General features: G+C 42.5%; 1 protein-coding gene across 5 annotated transcripts in view; it reads right to left on the bottom strand.

The window, feature by feature from the left end:
• COL23A1 (collagen type XXIII alpha 1 chain) overlaps positions 1-22204 on the bottom strand; it is a 322706-nt gene that overhangs the window by 29226 nt on the left and 271276 nt on the right. For 4 of the 5 annotated variants that reach the window (XM_039486352.1, XM_039486353.1, XM_039486354.1 and 1 more), the window contains 7 exons: positions 21039-21065; positions 17334-17360; positions 16271-16297; positions 5443-5559; positions 4430-4465; positions 1404-1430; positions 925-951 (listed from right to left, as the gene is read on the bottom strand). In XM_039486352.1, the coding sequence (XP_039342286.1) occupies positions 925-951; positions 1404-1430; positions 4430-4465; positions 5443-5559; positions 16271-16297; positions 17334-17360; positions 21039-21065 (288 nt within the window). The remainder of the gene's footprint in view (positions 1-924; positions 952-1403; positions 1431-4429; positions 4466-5442; positions 5560-16270; positions 16298-17333; positions 17361-21038; positions 21066-22204) is intronic. The other variant, XM_039486355.1, reaches the window with a different exon arrangement.

The following is a 22204-nucleotide window of genomic DNA, read 5'->3' as shown; positions in this document are numbered from 1 at the left end:
CAGAGAGCCCTCTGCCCTCCCCTCCCCAACCTGACCCTAGGAGCCAGAGGGACCTTCCGAATGCTTCCTGGGAGCCACTCCAGGTGAGCACCGCTGGGTTCCCCACCTCGTCCCCCAGCAGGCCCCTTTGGCTCTTAGGGTCAGGTCAGGTCGGGGGGTGGAGGGCTCTCTGTGCACTGGTGGCACCTGTAATCCCCACTACGCAGCTCCGGCAGCTCCCATTGGCGCTTTTCCCAGCCAATGGGAGCCATGCAGCTCACGCTTGTGGCGGGCGCAGTATATGGAGACCCCTCAGCTTCCCCTGATCCTAGGAGCCAGAGGGACCTGCGGCAGGAGGGGTGAATAGGTGAATGGGGAGTGTGTGAAAAGGCCAGTGGGAGCTGAAGAGGTGAGTGGCGAGGGAGCCAGCAACAGGTGGGCGGGTGGGGGTGAGGAGGCAAGAAGCGGCGAGCCAGCGGCAGATGGGAGTTCTCGGGGCAGGCATGGGGATTTCTGGCAGGGGAGTGAGGAAGTGAGTGGCAGGTGGGAGGAGGTGAGCGGTGGGTAGGGGGACTGAGGAGGGATGCAGCAAACCAGCGGCAGGCCAGGGAGTGAGGATGGGTGCGGTGGCAGGGCTGAGCGGGGAGAGGGCGGGACCTGGGGCAGAGTGGGGGCAGAGCTGGGGAGGAGCGGGGGTGGACTGTGGGAAGTGTCCTCTTTTTTGAATGTTCAAATATGGTAACCCTATTCTTTGTCGACGGGGCTAATGTAACTACTGCTTCTGGGCTGGCCATCATAATCCTGAAGAATATAAAGTGTGAATCACTGCAACCAACCATGACTAGGGCCTTGGTCAACCTTGTTTCTGCAAATGGTTCATGAAGCATTTTGTATGGTGATGAACTTTTTTTTTTTTTTTTTTAAGAAAGAGAATCACTATCTTACCTTTCTCCCTGGAAAACCAGGCTCACCCTTCGAAAACAAAAAACAAAGGAAGGGAAATAAGAGTGAGATACCATGAAATATAGTAATGAGTTATATTCATTTTTTAAATTATCAGTTGAAGTGGAAATTTTGTTCTGCTATTAATGTTCATTATCTTCTCCTGAAATGCCAAAAAATCCAGTGTGCCTACAGTATGCTAAAATTAAAAAAGCAAATTCCCCCCTCCTCATTCTGAATTTCATTGTTTTACTTCTCTTAACAATTAGCATACTTTCTGTCCAGAAGATGCAATAAAAAATTAACTTTTCAGTTGCCAGGTAATGGCCAATTTGATTCCCTGGAATTCTTAGATGCAATTGATGAAGAGGAGATTACATCAAACTGAAAAAATGTGTGCAACCCTGCCCAGACACATAGAGGCATTTTGAAGATTCTTGCCTTGTTAAAATTAGATGTATAATAAACTATTTACCACCTACCTTTAGTCCCGAAGGTCCCCTTACACCCTGTTAAAAGTAAAATTTATCAGTATATTTATTTGGAAATAAAAGCATAACAGGATTAAAAAATATATAGCTATAAATGTTTACAGCTCTGTAGAAAATGGCAAGAATGCCTATGTCTGTTTTCATTATGTATGAACATTATTACAAACATTTTCAGTATCAATGCACTTTACCCCACAAATAATAAAGAAAATGCTCTCTAAAGATTTATATTTTATGTATGAAAAATGTCCCATAAATTGTTTTGGAACCTGACTCAGTAGCATAACTCCATGCTAGACCTTCGCATAGAACAAATAATTGAAATGTTACAGGTGGACTTGTAGAGCTTGGTTATGTGGGCTATTTTATATTCCATAGTGGGGCTCAAAAATATGGTCAACAGAGGATGTCCACAACATCAATGCTTTCCAAAAATCTGGTGGTGGGGAAGCAGGTGATTGATTAGTAAAGCAGCATTAGAGTAGTTTGTAAATATAGCTGTTTATGAGATAATGTAGACTAGATTCCAGGCGCTGGGGCGAATTCATCCCTGACATAAACTCCCATGAACTATTTTCACATTGTGAGTCAGCAACACTAGTTATTTAGAGTGGGTTTCAGGATCTTAACGGACAGGTTTCCAAGAGGCTATCCTATGCGAGGAAGGGGAAAACGGTCCAAAGAGTGTTAGAACAACTGTACCTAGCTGGGAAGGAAGTCCCTTCATGCCATGGCTTGAGAAGATGAATTTAGAGCTGTTTGAGTAATTGTAACAGGTGGAAGGTCACCACAGAATCATGCAGATGTCAGGCTGGAAGGGACCTCAAGAGGTCATCTAGTCCAGCCCCTGCTCTGAGGCAGGACCAAGTAAACCTAGATCATCCTTGACAGGTGTTTCTCTAACCTGTTCTTAAAAACACCCATGATGAGCAGGGGCGGCTCTAGACATTTCGCCGCCCCAAGCAGGGCGGAATGCCGCGGGGGGCGCTCTGCTGGTCGCCGGGAGGGCGGCAGGCGGCTCCGGTGGACCTCCCGCAGGCGTACCTGTGGAGGGTCCGCTGGTCCCGCGGCTTTGGTGGACCTCCTGCAGGCACCGGACCAGCAGACCCGCCGCAGGCACGCCTGCGGGAGGTCCACCGGAGCCGCCTGCCGCCCTCCCGGTGACCGGCAGAGCGCCCCCCGCGGCATGCCGCCCCAAGCACGCGCTTGGCATGCTGGGGCCTGGAGCCGCCCCTGATGATGAGGATTCCACAACATCCCTTGGAAGCCTATTCCAGAGTTAAATTACTCTTATAGTTAGAAAGCTTTTCTGAATATCTAGACTAAATCTCCTTTGCTACAGATTAAGCCAGTTATTTCTTGTCCTACCTTCAGTGGACATGGAGAACAATTGATCCCCATCCTCTTTATAACAGCCCTTAACGTATCTGAAGTGTTATCAGGTTCCCCCATAGTCTTCTTTCCTCAAGACAAAACATGCCCAGTTTAAAAAAAATAAATTCTTCAGGTTTTTTAAAACCTTTTATCAATTTTGTTGCTCTACTCTCGACTATCTCCAATTTGTCCATATCTTTCCCAAAGTGTGGTACCTAGAATTGGACACAGTGCTCCAACTGAGGCCTCACCAGTGCCAAGTAGAGCAGGACAATTACTTCCCATGTCTTACATACAACACTCCTGTTAACACACCCCAGAATATGAGCCTTTTTCACACCTGCATTCCATTGTTGACTCAATTTGTGATTCACTAAAACCCCCCAGATCCTTTCCCACAGTACTACCACCTAGCTAGTGTTTCCCCATTTTGTAGTTGCACACGACCTTACCCACTCCACTGTGATGATACCTATTCTGAACCAAACATATCCAAGTAGATTCGGCAAAGATCTTGCAACACCCTTTAGGATGGTCCCCTGGGGCCATCTTTTCCTGTATCTCCAGGGGGCCCCCTCTCTCTTCCATATCTTCTTTGTCTGTTGACAATAAATTCTTCACAGTCTTCACTGTGATTTCTTTGCTTTTTCTCCTGCTTCTACTCAGAATACCCAGCATAATTTTTTTCTATGGTTCTTTGCCCAACTTTCAGATGCTCCAGTGCCTTGCTGAGTGATCTTGCTTGTTGTTGCATATGACAAAGTAGGTAATCCACAGGTGTAAAATAAAAAACAAAAACCCAAAACCTAATATTTTTTAATGTTGCAAAGGTGTAATACTTCATGGCCTTCCACATGGTTCAATGCTCAGAACTTTTTCTTCTCTCAACCTTCTTTTCTTGGTTTGAGGAAGGTGTAGGAAAACAAGTGAAAATAATCCACATTTACCAACAGTGTCCCTTAAGAATTAATCCCCTGAAAAATATAAACTTTGTCCTAGGGGAAGTGGGCGGCACCAATGAATCATCATCTGTCAGCCAGATTCTGTTCCCAATTTTCACAATTCGATCCTTGTGAAACTCATCTTGGCATCATAGCTGCAATGACGCTGGTAAGTAGCATCAATAACGTTTTCACCAATTAAAAAAAATCTCAGCGGAAATAAAAACTACCCCAAAATTCACAAAAGGCTTCCTTGACTAATTAGAATCCAAATTTTGGAAGTGTGAGACATCACAGAGGAGCCAGGGGTGGGGAAAGGGGGGGCAAAGGAACTTTATGGAAGAGCTATAAGAAGAGAGACTCACCTCTTTTCTTTATGGTGATGCAGGGTCTTATGGTGCATCTGAGAGGGCTGAAGTATCAAGGCAGTATCTGATTGCTTCAGTTTCCTGTACAACTTTCTAAGCTCAACAATTGTCCATCTCTGGTTGTGTGTAGCTTAGCATAATAGCGCAGTACTTTTTAATTAGCAAGCAATGGCACAAACAAAATAATTTGCTCTATGTGGTTATAGAGGGGAGTAAATAGGACACCCAAGCCAAAAACTACATGCACTTCTGAGCTAGGCAAACAGTCCACACCAGTGAAGCATAATTAATCCATTAGTGCTGACACTAACACGGAAGGAAGAATATTACTAACCATCACTCCAGCTTCCCCCGGCTCGCCTTTTAAGCCCTGGGGAAAGAAGTTAATCAAGTCAGTGAAGTTGATTACAGATATTTGCACCAAAACCCTTCATCCTCCAAAAAGTTAAAAAATAATTACTGAGAGGTTCATTGATTTTACATTCTGATTTTTTAAAAATGAATTACCAGTGAGTTGGAGATTTTCAATGGGATGGGTGAAGGTTACGCATCAGGGAGGAAATAAACTTTGCTTTTTTATAATTTTTAAAAGATATTCTGACTTCTGATTTTCTGCTCAGAATACTACACAACCTCCCTCTCCTCTCACCTCCCATCTTTAGCCCACAACTTTTCCGGGATTATTTATTTATTTATTTATTAATGATTGTAAAGCTACCATTTCTCTAATGACCAGACAGTTATAGAGAATTAAAGATATTTGTCAGGTTGCATCCAGAGGAATCATTAGAAGTAGCTCTGAGGTCGCCCATGGTGACTATTCTCCTCCAGTTGTGATAGGGAAAGAGAAACTCAAACTTTGTGGGCTAAATCCTGCCCTCTGCTAAAAGCCTAGCAGTGGTGAGCACTGCTAATAACCAGAGCCAGTGTGCTGGCACCATGCAGGATTGGCTCTGTGGGCAGGCAGCCATGCTGCAGGGTAGGGTACACACTTTTGCTCTCTTTAAAGAGAAACACACATCCCCTGCTAGCAAGTGCTGGAGACCCTGGGGCCTAGTCAGACACCCCAGCTGCCAGACCTGGCCTCTTGGCAGCCACAGTTTATTTACGTATGTCATAGCTCCCTTTCCTAATGATCTCAAGTGCTAGGTGAGAATCCTATCCTGATGCAGCATCATAGGGCGGGGAAAGGCTCCTAATATCCCCTTCCACTACTAGTACCGCCACATGGCCCAGACAGGCATGGCCGTGTGCCAGGTGGCTCCCAGATGAAGTACACTGTGGGCATTCTTAGAGAGCACCCATTCTGTTTTACAATGTGAATACTCTGTATTTATCATTCCTTACAGGGAGGCCTTGTGGTCCCCTGGGGCCATCTTTTCCTGTATCTCCAGGGGGACCCCTTGCACCTGGTGGTCCTGGGGGACCTGGTGGGCCAGCAGCTCCATCTTGACCTTGATCACCCTGTAGGAAGTTCAGACAAACATTGTGATGTAAAAAAAAACCAACACAAGTGCTAACAGCAAACTAACTAAATTGAGTAGGAGAGAAACCAGCAGGGGGCATGCCAGGGGGACAGGTCTTTCTGACAGAACCACCAAAATTGTTTGAATGGCTTGTCCCATAGTAATGGTTAAGATTTGAAGACAGCCAGTTATGATGCGTGTGCGCACATGTGAGTGAAGGGAGCTCTTCCACGTGGATCATGGATCACATCTCACCTTAGCTTTAATACATGGCGACAATAAAGCAAATTTGACTGGATGATTTTTTTAAGGTGAATGCCCTGGATACAGCCTTATAGTAAAGGATTACAGAATCCTGGAAGAATGGTCCCAAACACTGCATGGGGACACTGCATGGTTTGGGTGAATTTACTGTAGGCTACTGAAAGGTTTTGTTTGGTTAAATAAGAGACAGCTGAGAGAACCTGTGAAAATACTCAGATTCCTCTGAAGTCCGCAAGAGCACCGTGGCATGCAGGGGTGTGTTTAATTAGAAGGCTACAGCTGTAGGTCAAAATTCTCTGTTCAGATCTGCCAAGCAGTTCTCATTTCTGCTATATGCACAAAGCTGATGGCTTATGCACATATCCCAGAGAAGTTTGCCCCGTAGAGATTTATTGGCATGCAGGGTACCTTTTAGCTCTGTGGCTGACCAACTAAGTTAAATAATTGGGATCATGGCCAAGATTTTCAAAACTGGGTGTCTAATTTAGGCTCCATAGTTAGGCACCTGAATAACCTGATTTTCAGAAGTGCTGAGTACTCAGCACCTCCCTTTGACCTGACCCATATTTTTCCAAAGACTATCCCGGTGGATTTTAACACTGAATGTCCCAATCATGTAGTCCCTATTCAGACAAAACCCCCAATGGGCCATTAAGGTCTTTTTTTCAATTTTTACTGATCCCTTATTCCGGGTTTTGACCCACACCTTCCAGCAGGAGTTTTGTCTGAGTAAGTTGTGCAGGACTTGGCCTCATAGCAAATATGAGCATAGAAAACACTAGTTAAACATTAATAGCTGAATATTAAATCACATACTTGATATCATGCCTACTTCAAGCACGGTTGTACTTGCACCATTTAGTAGATAATAAAGGACTCAAAACATATTTAATGACATCCCTCTAGTACAGTGGTTCTCAACTTATTTACCACTGTGGGCCGCAACCAATACTACCTGTATGGCCTGAGGATGTCACATGGGATGCAGCTCTGTGCTGATTGGGCCACAAGCGGCCACAGGTTGAGAACCACTGTTCTAGTACAACTGAAGTGTAATGACATTAAAATGCTCCACTTGCACCATACTTTGCCAGTAGATAAAGAAAAGATGAGTCTACGGCTCTACTTGCAATTTTAACACTGAAGAATTTAGTACTGTACACTTGTTTCAGTTAAACAGACAGAAAAGCTTGGTCAGAAGGTGGAGCACTCCTGATCTCAGAATGAATTTCACTACTCAGATTAGCAGCTACTGATCCCCTGGTGAACTCCAATAGCCCAGCCTTTAGGATGCAAGCTGATTGTTCTGACATGTGGAGTTAACTGTAAAAATCCTGATGAAAAGGCTGGATCATAACTCTTAACAGCATCTGGACAGGATACCAATCTGAACAACACAGGAACACAATTGTGTTTAATATAGTCCACCCACAAATCAGAGACCAGGGTGGGATTTTCAAAAGTGCCTATGTGAAATGGGAGCACAAATCCTATTGCCATTCAATGTGATTCATTCTCCTAAATCACTCAGAGACCTGAAAATTCCACTGCAAATCCGGAAGCCTCTACCCAATTTTGTCTCAGCCAGGAAATCTCCCATTGAATTTTGCCTAAGTAAAAATTCAAGTTAGGACTTGCGGATTTGGACTGATCTACTTCATTGTGTGATTACTACTATTCGTATGGTACAAGTATAGCATATAGAACTATCCTTATCCCCTCCTCCCCCCGTGACTCTCACAAAGAGCCAGACCCTCAAGGCCTGAGTTTTCACTCCGAGGCAGAACTCCCACTACGTTCACACGGAATTTTGGTTGAGTTAAAAACTGAGCAGGACTCTCAGGATTCGGCTCATCGTATTTATGACTCACAATGGCAATAAGGTGCTATTAGCTAATAAGGAAACATAATTCAGAAAGAAGCACAGCAAGCCAAAAGATGTAGATTCAACACATCTACCTTAAGAATTCGTCGGCTAAAGACATGCTGGTCATTAGAGAGAAATCCATGATTGAGGCGAGGAAAAACCATCTAGCCAGGTGAGTGAGACGTGGAGCGTGAAAGATCAAGAAGTCAAGACAAAGGTTACAGCATGGGAGTGATTTTTAAAAGGTTCAGTTAATATTATCTAACAAAGTAACTTCACCAAGGAATAAAGAAATGACACTGGAGGAAATAACCAAGACAGAGAAATAGTGAGAGTTTAAGGTCATTGATTCAATTGGAGGCTTTGTAAGTAGCAAACACACACATGAGAGCAAAGTCTTTTCATTAGCTTAATGCAGAGGAGGGAATTCAGAGCTGGCAGGGTGCAGAAGGTTCCCACATGTCAGAGTTTCACTATGCAATAAATACATTATTCCAACAAGACACAATGGAAGATATAGCCCACTGGAAGATACCCCCCGATCTCAAGATAGCAAATATATTTCCTCAGTAGATATAATGAATATTAATTCATTCATCTGCCCCCAACTCGCTAATAAATCTCACAAATGTACTGGATGAAAAACAATCTAATCAAGCAAATGTCACCATTCATTGCTGCTTTTTTTAAGCTGGCATATGTATCTATCTATAGAGAAGTGCAAAAGACATTTAATTTCTGAAGAGACAAGGTGGGCGAGGTAATATCTTTTACTGGACTAACTACTGTTGGTGAAAGAGCCAAGTTTTGATCTCCACAGAAGTTGGTCCAATAAAAGATATTACCTCACCCACCTTCTCTCTGATATCCTGGGCCAAACACAGCTAAAATAATGCTGCAAACATTTCATTTCTTAAGAGTGCTCTTTTTTTTAGATTCAAGTGCATGAAACTTTAAGTCAAAATATCGTGAGCTGAATGTAATTACATATGACAGATGTGTGTTCTAACGTTCTATCGGCAATTTGAGTTTGGCGAGTGCAGATCACCTAGTTTTCCTTTCTTGAGAGAAGAGCAAGGGATACTATTCCAACTTCCGTCTCAACTACAGACTGTGGGAACATTTTTGTCAGCTTAACCATGCAGCCTGTTGCTTTCCAGTGTCTGTTTCTATAATTTCCCAAGGCACCAGAGGGATATAACACACATTATCAATAACATCTTTCTTCAAGGAGCACTGACAATGCTGCGGACAAGTGCTGAACACTTAACTGAAGGTGGAAGTGCTTGGTTATTGGCAGCTGAGTGCGTATGAGACGGAGTTGCACAGTTCTTGACACCTTCATGACATGTCCGGATGATAACTCCTGTCTCCTAAACTGCTAAGCCAATATGTCGTCAATTAAGCTATCATCAACCAGGCTGTTACCTCCTGACAGGGAAGCGGCTTAGTAATTTTTGGCAAAGTTACAACTTTTCCTTTAACTTTCCCTTAACCTGATGTCCTCCAATGACTCCCACCATAGTAACTTTTGCCCAGCTGCTAGGAAGTCTATTACTTGGGCCAGTCAGTAATGCACACACAAAAAGCATAACGTTTTCTCCTTCCCAAGAAGGAAGCACATCTCTCTGGCCACACACAACATACCTCTACTGGCCCAAACATTCCCAAGTCCATCACTCACTTGACAAGTGTAAGTCACTTGTCTACACATGTGTATTGTCAGAGAAAATGAGATCATATGATGTGGGGCGATTTATAAATCTAGAGTGGATAAAATGGGGGCTTGAATAGAGAGAATAACCACACCTTTGGGAAATAGAACTGCATATTTAAGTGGTGGGTAATAAATTCCCTATGGTAACATCCAGCTGAGGTCAGTTCATCTCTCACAATACAATGCTGGGGTCCAACATGTTCATCTCTCTCAGTAAATAAATTAAAGAAAAGTTCACAGCTAAAGTTACTGATCCTGAAAAGACTATGCATACGAGTAGCACTACTAAGGCTAGTTACTCGCACATATAAGTGTTTGCAGAATTGGCCACTCAGTTCTCAAAAATTAGCACATAATACCACCTGTGTAAGGTAACTATGTGAGCAAGAGTTACATCCATTTATGCAAGTATCTGTTTTGGGCACACATTTTACATAGGTGCCAGTTATAGAAAATTAAGCCCTAATAAAGTTTATTACACCCAAGAACAGAAATAGAGTGCATAGCAATGAATTTTAGTAGTTAATTTTTATCTGCATTGATCTCATTTTCATTGTTTGTTTTCTCGAGAATATTCATGAGCATTTATTTTTTTCTAGTCTTTCCATACTCAACATAGTGATACTATTTTTGTATTAAGCTTTACATTAAATAGGCCCTTTTCCCAGCCATGCTGTTTTACAGATCAGGCTCTTATTGGATACATTACCAGTTATTTATCCTTTTTTATTATAATTACCAATTATTTATTCTATCTGATTCTTTTTGATTATCATCACACAGAGCTGTGACACAGCTTCCTCTATCAGCTAGGAAACAAAGCTACCACTGAGACAGTAGAGATTATAGACCAAAAAGCAACAGAGTCCTGTGGCACCTTATAGACTAACAGATATATTGGAGCATAAGCTTTCGTGGGCGAATACCCACTTCGTCGGATGCATGTCATGGAAATTACCTGCCTCTGGAAATTTCCACAACATGCGTCTAACGAAGTGGGTATTCACCCATGAAAACTTATGCTCCAATATATCTGTTAGTCTATAAGGTGCCACAGGACTCTCTGTTGCTTTTTACAGATCCAGACTAACACGGCTGCCCCTCTGATACAATACAGGCTAAGTTATGGAAACAGAACTACTCTAGGCCAGATGGTATCAAAGGACAGTAAGTTTTAGGGACAGGAACAGAGATCCTGAGCAGTGAGTAAGTGCCTTAGAAACCCAGACACATCTGATTTATTTGCGAACCACAAACTTTTAGCACCAGAATCTGATTGCTTAACTGTGCTGCCGAGGCCTCAGAGCCAGGGATTCCCCAGGGACACAACACATTGAGAAATTGGGGCACAAACATATTTCATACAATGGACACTTCTGAATGCACATTGTTTTTACATGTAATTGACAACATCTGTGAATTGTTTTCAGCCTATTTTTAGTTATATAAGACAACTGCTGCACAACCACTCAGGAGGTTTTGTATTTAATCCACCACCACAACATTCCAGAAAAAAGCAGAGCAGCTCATTGGAGAGTCAAACCTCGTCAATCACTAGACTCCTTTGTGTTTTTCTCTTGTCAGACAGGATCTCCTTGTTTGTTTGGCACTTTTTTAATCTAGCAGAAAAAAGCATAACGAGATCCAATGATTGGAAGATGACGCTAGACAAATTCAGACTAGCCAGAAGGTGCAATTTTTAACACTGCAGGTGACTAACCACCGGAACAAGTTACCCAGGCTTGTGGAGGAATCTCCATCACTTGCAGCCTTTAAGACAAGACTGGATATCTTTCTACAACATATACTATAGCGCAAAGAGAAGCTATGGAGTGGATGTCAACGTTACTGGGTAAGGTTCTCCAGCCTGTGTTCTGTAGGAGGTCAGACAATAGTCATAGTTGTTCCTTCTGGCCTTAATAATAATCTCTTCTCTAATTCACATAGGCCCTGATCTTGCATTGTGGTCCATGTAGGCCATTATGGGTCTCTATTTGGACAGACTGGTGTTTCTGTTCAGAGCCACAGAGTTCATAATCTGGAATGAGGGTCAAAGGGAAGAAACCACATCCAGCCCAAGGCTCACACCCCACTTAGACCATATTTTGAGGACTTGGGTGGGAATTTAAATGGTGCCTAAGCCTCGTGCTGACCCTCTGCACAGGGGTGAACTTCATCCAAAGAGAAAAGGGACAAATCTTGGAATCCAAATCTGCTCTAGGTGTTTTAAGGATGGCGGGTTAAACATTTCAAAAGGACTTAAGTAACTTAGGAGCCTAAATCTCCATTTAAAAGTCAATTAAATTTTGACTTGGGCACTTAGGAGCCACTTTTGAAAAATGAGCCAACCTCCCAACTGACTTAGGAGCCTTTGAAAATTTTACCCTGAATTGTCAGTTTACCTCAGTCACTGTGACACCAGCTAGGTTTATAAAATGACATCCGACCTTAGGAGCCTGATTCTGCTGAATGCTGAGTGCCACAGCACCTTGTCAGAAGAAGCCCTAAACTTTTTAGCTCTGATTCAGAACTTTCTGTAAACATTTAACAAGCAATTATCTCTGCACCATGTCAAATAAAGCAAAATATTCCTCATGAGGAGGAGAAAAAAAACCCAAAGATCATTCCTACGTCTCTTTCCCATCACACATAGCCAGTAAGTGTATTCCTGGTAACCTGGTCTCACCTCTGAGTTATACAGGAGGAGTTTATATAATTTTTAGGGCTGTCAAGAGATTAAAAAAATTAACTGTGACTAATCGCACTGTTAAACAATAGTAGAATACCATTTATTTAAATATCTTTGGGTATTTTCTACATTTTCAAATATATTGATTTCAATTACAACACAGAATACAAAGTGTACAATGCTCACTTTATTTTTGATTATAAGTATTTGCACTGTAAAAAACCAAAAGAAATAGTTTTTTCAATTCACTTAATACAAGTACTGTAGTGCAATCTCTTTATCATGAAAGTTGAATTTACCAATGTAGAATTGTGTACAAAAAACCTGCATTCAAAAATAAAACAATGTAAAATCTGAGAGTCTGCAAGTCCACTCAGTCCTACTTCTCGTTCATCCAATTGCTCAGACAAACAAGTTTGTTTACATTTGCAGGAGATAATGTTGCATGCTTCCTGTTTACAATGTCACCAGAAAGTGAGAACAGGTGTTCTCATGGCACTGTTGTAGCCAGTGTTGCAAGAAATTTACGTGCCAGATGTGCTAAAGATTCATATGCCCCTTCATGCTTCAACCACCATTCCAGGGGACATGCATCCATGCTGATGAAGGGTTCTGCTCGATAAGAATCCACAGCAATGCGGACCGACACATGTTCATTTTCATTATCTGAGTCAGATGCCACCAGCAGAAGGTTGATTTTCTTTTTTGGTGGTTTGGGTCTGTAGTTTCTCAATTGGAGTGTTGCTCTTTTAAGACATCTGAAAGCATGCGCCACACCTTGTCCCTCTCAGTTTTTGGAAGGCATTTCAGATTCTTAAGCCTTGGGTTGAGTGCTGTAGCTATCTTTAAAATCTCACATTGGTACCTTATTTGTGTTTTGTGAAATCTGCAGTGAAAGTGTTCTTAAAATGAACATGTGTTGGGTCATCATCCCAGACTCTATAACATGAAATATTTGGCAGAATGCAGATAAAACAGAGCAGGAGACATATAATTCTCCCCCAAGGAGTTCAGTCACAAATTCAGTTAACACATTATTTATTTTAATGAGTGTCATCAGCATGGAAGCATGTCCTCTGGAATGGTGCTGAAGCGTGAATGGGGCATACGAATGTTTAGCATATCCACCACATAAATACCTTGCAATGTTAGCTACAAAAGTGCCATGCAAATGCCTGTTCTCACTTTCTGGTGACATTGTTAATAAGACGACGGCAGCAGTATCTCCTGTAAATGTAAACAAACTTGTTTGTCTTAGTGATTGTCTGAACAAGAAGTAGGATTGAGTGGTTTCTGTAGGCTCTGAAGTTTTACATTGTTTTGGTTTTGAGTGCAATTATGCACTTTCATGACAAAGGGACTGCACTACAGTACTTGCATGAGGTGAATTGAAAACATACTATTTCTTTTGTTTATAATTTTTTCAGTGCAAATATTTGTAATAAGAAATAATATACACTGATTTCAATTACAACACAGAATTTAATATATTTGAAAATATAGAAAAACATCCAACATATTTAATAAATTTAAATTGGTATCCTATTGTTTAACAGTGCGATTTAAACTGATTAATTGTGAGTTAACGGTGATTAATTGACAGCCCTAATAATTTTGTTTGTAAATAAAGAAAAAATTTCATTCTTCACCCCAGAGATGCAGAAAGACCCTATCACAAAATACCACAATCCACAACTGCACGGTGACAAGATCCACCAGAGCTTTAAACCCTCTTTTTAAGGTGCACCCAAATTTAATTCTAATAGTCTGCTGGCTCAGTTTAACAGGGGCTCTGTTCTCCCCCTCAGACACACACCCAAAACACTTCTCCTGCAGAACACAGTTAATTGCAGCAAGTTCCCAAGAATAAGCTTGTGAGGAAACAACAGGGAACTCTGCAGATCAACCATCAATTTCCCTAGAAACTGTTGTGCTACGCAGACAATGATAGCGTATCCCAGGGGTTTGCAACCTTTCAGAAGTGGTGTGCCGAGTCTTCATTTATTCACTCTGATTTAAGGTTTCACGTGCCAGTAATACACGTTAACATTTTTAGAAGGTCTCTTTCTATAAGTCTATAATATATAACTAAACTACTGTTGTATGTAAAGTAAATAAAGTTTTAAAAATGTTTAAGACGCTTCATTTAAAATTAAATTAAAATGCAGAGCCCCCCTGGACCGGTGGCCAGGACCCGGGTAGTGTGAGTGCCACTGAAAATCAACTTGTGTGCCGCCTTCGGCACCCGTGCCATATCCTGGCGTATCCTCACAATACACTTCCCACAGACAGTGCTGTGCAGTAACAGAGTAATTACCACACAAGTGTTCATTTAATTGGTTAATATGGAAAAGCCACTTGGGTGGTATAAAGTTCCCTCCCCTTTTCAGGCCCCTTCACTTTATCCACTCTTCTCTCCTTCATGTCCCTACATTGTGATTGCTGCTCGTTCCTCTGGGAGATGGACACCACTCCCTCTGGATGCCTACTCCCGATACAGCAGAGAGATGTTGGTACAGACTCTACCCTTCCTGCTGAGCACACCGATCCTCGCAACTGCTAACCAAAGTTCACATCTGGATCTCAAGGGCCCACCTAACACATTCCGCTGGGCAGCCCTCATTTTGTTGCGATTTTTTCCCAAGGCCTATGCATCTTTGATTGTGATCTGATGATCACCGGGAATTTGTTTCTCTGCTCCCTATGTGCAGACTGTGACCAGCTCACATGCTGCCTAGCCATCAGTAATTAACACTCTTTGTTAAAATGATAATATTAACTGTGTGGTACAATCAGAGTGGCGTGGGATATTCCGAGACTCCACAGATGTAGAGTCTGGAGGAAGCCTAGGGTCCTGGATCTTCTTAAAGTGACAGAACCACTAACAACAACCTCTTCCAGCCTCAAAGGAAAGCCACCAGAATGTAAGAGAGTCTCAGTCTGAACACAGCGGTGCAAAGGAGAATGTTGTATATTTAATAATCAGGAAGGACCTATACGGGTTTCCTTAGCAAAATGCTTACCCTGCATTTAAACACAAAAAGAAGATTCCAAGAAACCACACATCAAAGCAGCAGCTGAGCCATCTTCCAACAGCCAACTCCTAGGTTACTCGCTCTGTGTCAGCCTCTAGGCTTAGAGAGGTGCACACTAATTTAACAACATTGAGCAATCCCAGGCACATCCAGCAGACATAGGAACTCCAGCTCAGCCTGTCTCTATACATTGCAGGCTAATTAAACTTTTACTCACTTGAGTAAAACATAGTACCGTGGAAAGCACATGTCTGATGGCACCCACACCACATCATGTCTTATTTCTTGACATGTTGAGCCTTCATTTACCATACCTGTAACCAGCTGCTCCATTCTAGCTACAGGATTGATCCCATATATTTGTTGAAGGAACCTACACTGTTGTTCTATTTTAAATGACTTACTTCACAGGTTAGAAACAATATGCATTTGTGTCATTCCCACAACAGGTCATTAATTTCCATATGTTATGGCAGAAACTTTTCTCTCTCCTCACTTGGGCTGGTTACCTTTATCCTCAATCAGAGGCAGCCCAGAGCAATTACAAGTGAGTGAGAATAGATCATGGAATTAATCCACAAGAATGGAAGAGACACCGAGAGATAACACCACCAATAACCTCACTGGTACCTCACACTCCCACATGTGTCTGTTGTATCTACTTGCTGTCTCTCATCAAATACTTACATTGTAAACTCTGTAGGGCGGGAATAGTCTTTTTCACTATACGTATGGGTACAATGTCTAGCACAGAGGGGGCCCTGATCCCTGACTGACGACTCTAGGTATGACCAGGCTACAAATAAAGAACAATAGTGAAACATGGAAGCTAACGGTATTTCTTTGTTCTCCTTTCTCAAACAAAAGAAGATCTAGTAATGGGAAACCAATACAAGAGTGACCTGGGCTCATAGGACTGAAGGTTCTTAACTAAAGCTTTCATGTCTCCAGTCCATAATTATCTGGGGAAGAAAAATGATGCCCAAGAATCAATACTGATGGCAGAATACAATGTTTTCTAAATCTTCACTGCATTATACCTTGTACTGACAAATATTGCACATAGATTTGCTTTCCTTTATCATAGTGGGGTTTGGTTGTGTTTTAGAAAAATAAATGAGTGCTATTGGTACTTACCCTTGGGCCGATGTCCCCTTGTTCACCCTACATGTCACACAAAACAGCAAGGTACAGCAATTAGAGTTCAAATCTCAGACATGCAAGACAGAATGCAAGGCCAGTAGACTGTGGAATGGTACCCCCAGGGAAATGGCAAGAGCCCCATAGCCAGGGGTGGCTCTATGTATTTTGCCCCACCAAGCATGGCAGACAGGCAGCTTTCAGCGGCATGCCTGTGGGAGGTCCGCTGGTAACGCGGATTCGGCGGCATTCCTGCAGGAGCTCTACTGGTCCCGCGCCTTCAGGGTACCCGCTGCTGAATTGCTGTTGAAACCGCAGGACCGGCGGACCTCCCGCTGGCATGCAGCCGAAGGCAGCCTGACTGCTGCCCTCACAGCAACCGGCAGGCCGTCCCAGGCACGTGCTTGGTGCGATGGTGCCTGGAGCCGCCCCTGCCCATAGCTTAACTCATTCAAAACCAGGCTGGACAAGGCCTTGAGACAATGTGACAGGGAACAATTCTGCATTGGCAAGAGATAAGAAGGTACTCCAGGTATTTTCCATTTCAAGGCTCCCACAGCCACTGCCTGTAACCTACATGGAAAAATGGTGCCTGGTCTAAGATAGTTTTGTAGCAGTAGCCACCTTTCCATGGCTTTTCTAACTCTCAGTGGGGGAGATAGAGCATAACATGGAAAAAGGAGAGCACAACCACTAGCTATCTGTGCTGCTGGAGAAAAGGATGGCATGTGGATGTCTCAATTTGTATGGGGATGCTTGTATGCTTGGAAGAGTTAGCAGCTGCTAATTCGTTCCCCCGCTGAAGAGAGTGTGACACTATTTCTACCCTGTCACTTCAGAGCATTTCCTGCTGTAACTTTTTCCCTTCCATGGGTTTTGCCAAGGTAAAGGGAGAATTTAGCCTCATGGCTCCATGCTCCACTCTGAAACAATTAGAAGACAGGACTCTACCATATTAGGTATTAACTAAAACAATCCCAGTGCCCAGGAAACAATAAATATTTGTTAATGGAGCGTAGAGGGCTTTTAAAAGATGCATTTTGGTGAGTTTAGTCTTTACCTTTTCCCCTTTTGGTCCGGGAGGTCCCTGTAAATATAAGTGAGAGCAGAATAAGAAAGCAGCATATATAATCAGCACACACGTCTTTGCTCTAGTGTCTTGACTAGAAAGAATAAGATTCTTTATTCATAATTTGATTCCCATTCAAGTCTATTTCTCTTTCTTTTTTATTAAGCTACATGTTGTTTTACATAAAAGATGTATGTCTAATGAAGCACCAATGAGATCATCATTCTGTTTCCCTCTCATCAGCAGGAACCCCCCAGACTAAAGAACAGAAAAAGCATTTTAATCTGCATCTCAAGCACACATGATATTGATATTTACTATAAGCAAGACATTGCTTAAGCTATGAAACCATTTCTAGAAACACATGCTCAGTGTGTCATTACAGGTATGTCATTCCCAATTATACAACTGTTTGAAACATGTAAGGAGGGCAGGCTGCTTTCTTTGACCTATTTGCTGTTCCCCCAAAATGGGCAGGAAGAGATGGGTTAGTTAGAGCCCCAAAGAGCCATGAAAAATGCTCTGATATGTGTTTCACTCAAGTTTTAAGGCAAAAGAAGAATTTCATTTCCATTCAGCACAATTAATGGCGTGAGCATTAGCTAAAGCAAGACCTCATGTGCCACAGAGTGGGGAGGAGGCAGCAAGAAAAAAGGGAGGCACAATGGCAGAAGCATTCGCCTACTTGCACAGCAGCCCATTCGCTGCAAGTCTGGCCTCGGGCCATAGTGTTGGCCCCTTATTTTCAAGGGCATTCCATGGACAAGCTCAGGAGCGGCCTGGTCTCAGTATAGCCATTTGATGGGCTACGTTAGCCTTTCCTTTCCATTCGGTTTTTGCCTCCCCAGAGGAGTCTCTTCCAGCCTTGGGGCTTGCATTTAACTTCTGACCATCAACATCAACACACGCACAGAGAGGAGAATGGATCCTGTACTGCATGTTGTATGTGTTTGTGGTTTCTGTTTCTTCTTTTAATTTATGGGCCTTCTTTTGCTTAAGGGTTTTGCTAATTTAAGGCCAGATCCCATTGGACAGCAGAAGGCTCAGCATGTTGCACAACCCGGGCCCCTAGTTTCTTGGGTTTGGATTTTTTTTTAAAACCACATTTGCCTTTTTTCTATTCCCATGTGTTCTCTGTAGGGATGGGCAAAAGCCAGAAGGGGCTGGCTCTTCAAAACTAATTCAAGATATTCACATCCAGTAACCATTCCCACCCTTCCCACTGCCACCAAAGCGTGAGGTGGGTTCGGAGTATGTAAAATGGTTCCAGGTTAAATCTATTGCTATGTTTTTCTTTCTTCCCCTCCCCCTCTCTTCCTTAAGGACCAAAAAAGTGAGGTTTCTTTTTTTTTTAACATTTTCAACATTTGTTGAAATTAAAAGCATGACTGCTAAAGAAATTAATATGATTTGGAAAGAGAAAAATCAGATTCACTTGTTCTCCTTTTAGGCCAAGAAAACTCTGTAATTTTATTTTATTTTATTAAAGAAAAAAATTAACCATCAAACATTTCTGGTAGGGAAAAAACCTGAGAACAACAAGTATGGGCCATGAGCTCCAATTCTGCAGGAGAGTCCATGCTGATGGATGCAAAGAGCCACATTGCAGGGGATTTAGGGGTCTGCCTCTGGATCCTGTTGCAAGATCAGGGTTATAGCCAGTATTTGCTCTACACATGGACATCCTACTTACAGACATTCATAGATTTTAAGGCCAGAAGCAGCCATTACAATGATCTAGCCTGACATCCTGCCTCTCTATATGTCGGTGGATGTTTACTATGTGAACCAAAGGAATTATTGGCCTGTAGAAAAGTAGATCACACTATAAAACACGTGGGTTTCATGCCCCTCTCCTCACTCAGAGTCCTATCCTGCAAACATTTGATTCCATGTGTATGCTGACAACAGAGGAGCCTAGGGAAATCTATTCAAACTTCTTGGCTAAAATTTCCAAGGAGCCAAAGGAAATTAGGCATTTAGGGCCAGATTTTAAAAAGGTATTAAAGTGCCTAAATAGGTGCCGACTGTGATGTTCAAAAGCACCTAAATCCCATGGAAATCAATGGAAGTTAGGTGCCCAGATGCTTTTGACAATCCCACGAAGCACCTACCTGCAGCTTTTGGCACCTAGATACCTTTAGAATCTGGCCTTTAGGTCTCTCAGCCCCTTTGAAAATCCCATCCTGTGTGTCCTGAAAACGGTGCTGGAAAACACACGAGACCTGGCTCTTTCACGAAACTTCTGCTATTTTTTTTTCCAGATAGACCAAAAAATATTGAGAACAGCACAGAAAATTTATTGTGTGTATATAGCTATAAAAATAAACACCAAATTTTTCAGACCTCCAAAAAAGTTCAGTTCCGGATTGGTTTGAATAATGGGCAAAGACTCTTGTACTGATCTAACTGGTTGGTTCACCCCCAATTGTTTTCTACCACTAGTCTTTTTTTTAATATAGCAACAGAAATAAAGCATATTTGCAGCTATAATGAAACATTCCCAAAGTGGCTAACAAAATATCTAGAACGACTTTACAACTGAATGAATTAGCCTCTACTACCTTTCTCAATAGTCACTTAATGATTTGTAGCTTGAAAAGATTTCAAATGCGGCCCTCTAGTGATCATGGAAGGAAATGCAGTTTGAAAACAAAATACAAGTGACAGTTCTTAAATATCTTTTATGAAAAAAAATTAGAACTGACCAAAGTTCAGTCAGCGTGTAATCAAAAGGCTCTGCTTTTGTAAAGACAATAAGGAGACATGTACCTGGATTTCCAATAGGCTTCCAAGCAAAAGAAAGAAGTCAAGAGAACATCGTGTAAAAATGAATTCCAGACTTCCCCATCCCAATAATTCACAAAATGCTACTTCAATAATCATGCACAGAGACCAGTTCCAAACCACTCTGGAGAAATGTACACCCCTACTCAGCAGTGTGTGTATTCAGAGAGACTGGTCACTTTTGCAGTTTAAATACTTTATTATGACTTTTTACTCCCATTAGCACCCAGCTAAGAGTGTGCATTTGATTTTGTTCCCTCCAGTGCATCAATGGAATTGTTTTTTAAGTTCCAGTTACAGGGACAATCTGTGCAAACACATGGAAAGCAATGGGGTTCATCATATGTTACTGAGGGCATAATTTGTTTGACCAGGAATGATGCTCAAGAAGGAAAGAACCCAACTTTGCTTCCCAACCAGTCCCGAGTTGAGTTTATAGGGCTGGCACTTAGAAAGGCACATCTTTTTATTTGTAAACTCAGCACACTGTATATAAAAATTACTGAGACTCAAAAAACACAGAACTCCAGAATGACAGCGTTACGTGACAGTCAGCTTTCAGAGTAAAAGCTCACAGAGGCCCCAATCCTGTAAAGACTTACAAAAGTGCTGAACTTTATACACCGTGATTAGTCCCACTGAAGTCAACAGGGTTTCACCTGAGTGCTGCAATTTGCCCAGATGCTACCATTTGCAGGATCAGGGCCTATAGGATCCAATACATTTAGGATCTGGTAAATCCTAAAATCAGTCTGTGTTACAAAACATAGAGAGACCTTGCTGTACTGCACCTTGTAATAATTATAATGCAGAGCTCCATTATTACAATATTTGACTCTGTATGTATGTGTTTCATGGAGTAACTAGAAATAAATAAATGGTACATTTGACACTTAACACACTACTTACTGGCTTGCCATCCAAACCAAGGGGCCCCTGAAAAGGGAAGCAAAGATATCAGATTACAAAAGGAGATTAATTTGTGAATGCAGCTATTTCAGTCATGCTCTAAAAGAGGCTCTAGATTAGAACTAGTGCATTGTGGATTATATTAACAGATCTTATCACTTTTTCAAGATTCAGTAATATTTCTCAAGAGAACAATAAAATAAAGGATGTCAAGTAATATATAATAGAGAGTATGAGAGGGTGTGAAAAGAAACAAAGGCATGGTGGGAAGAATAAGATGACTCCCTTCAGGCACGGTGCTTACATCTGTCAGGGATTTTTAAAGCACCTAGCAGAGCAGCACAGAACCCAGGATGGATCCCACATGTGACTCAACTTCAGAACTGGGCCTTTATTTTTTAAAACAATAAGGACAAGAATTTATCATTTACCAGATTCTATGGGCCACCTATTGCCCTGCATCATTCCCGCTGACAGCAACGGGAGTCCTGCTGTGCACAGAGGCAGCATGTAGCATGGTACTTTAGTCCCCGATCCCAAGCACACTTACACGGATGCTCAGCTTCACTTACCAGAGTAGTTGCATAAAGTCAGATGCATGAATAAGTGTTTGCAGGATTGGGGTCTTAGCAATCTTAACTATCCTTTACATTTACCCTTCTAGGATTCCCAAAGGAAATGCACAGTAAGTACCCCAAGTAAAGGTTGATTTATTATTTACAATCACTTCATCCTTTACATGGCTGTTAAATGTCATTAAACATATTAGGCCAAATTGTGTCTGGCCCTTGAGTGAGTGTACATGAGAAGGGGAGGCTACCGCTGCTGTCTAGGAGAACCTGTGCAAAGGCACTGACTTTAGTCCTGCTACTCCTCCATCAGAGCAGTTGAATAGTTGCAGTAAATCCCTGGAAGGACAGTGCTGTTCAGGGCTGCCCAGAGGATTCAGGGGGTTTGGGGCAAAGCGGGGGAGCTGCGGCGATTGTACTCACCCGGCAGTGGTCTGGCTCTTCAGCAGCACTGAAGGCCCCCCCCCCCACCGTAATGCCGCTGAAGACCAGGACTGTCGGGCCAGGGCTCGCAGGGCCCCTGTGGGGCCTGGGGCAAATTGCCCCACTTGCCCCCACCTCTGGGCGGCCCTGGTGCTGTTACTGGCTGGTCTACTT

This window comes from Mauremys reevesii, linkage group 8 (genome assembly GCF_016161935.1).
Source record: "Mauremys reevesii isolate NIE-2019 linkage group 8, ASM1616193v1, whole genome shotgun sequence".
NCBI classification, from domain to species: domain Eukaryota; kingdom Metazoa; phylum Chordata; order Testudines; family Geoemydidae; genus Mauremys; species Mauremys reevesii.
Note: the sequence above shows the minus strand (reverse complement) of the source record. Positions and strands in the feature narration are given on the sequence as shown.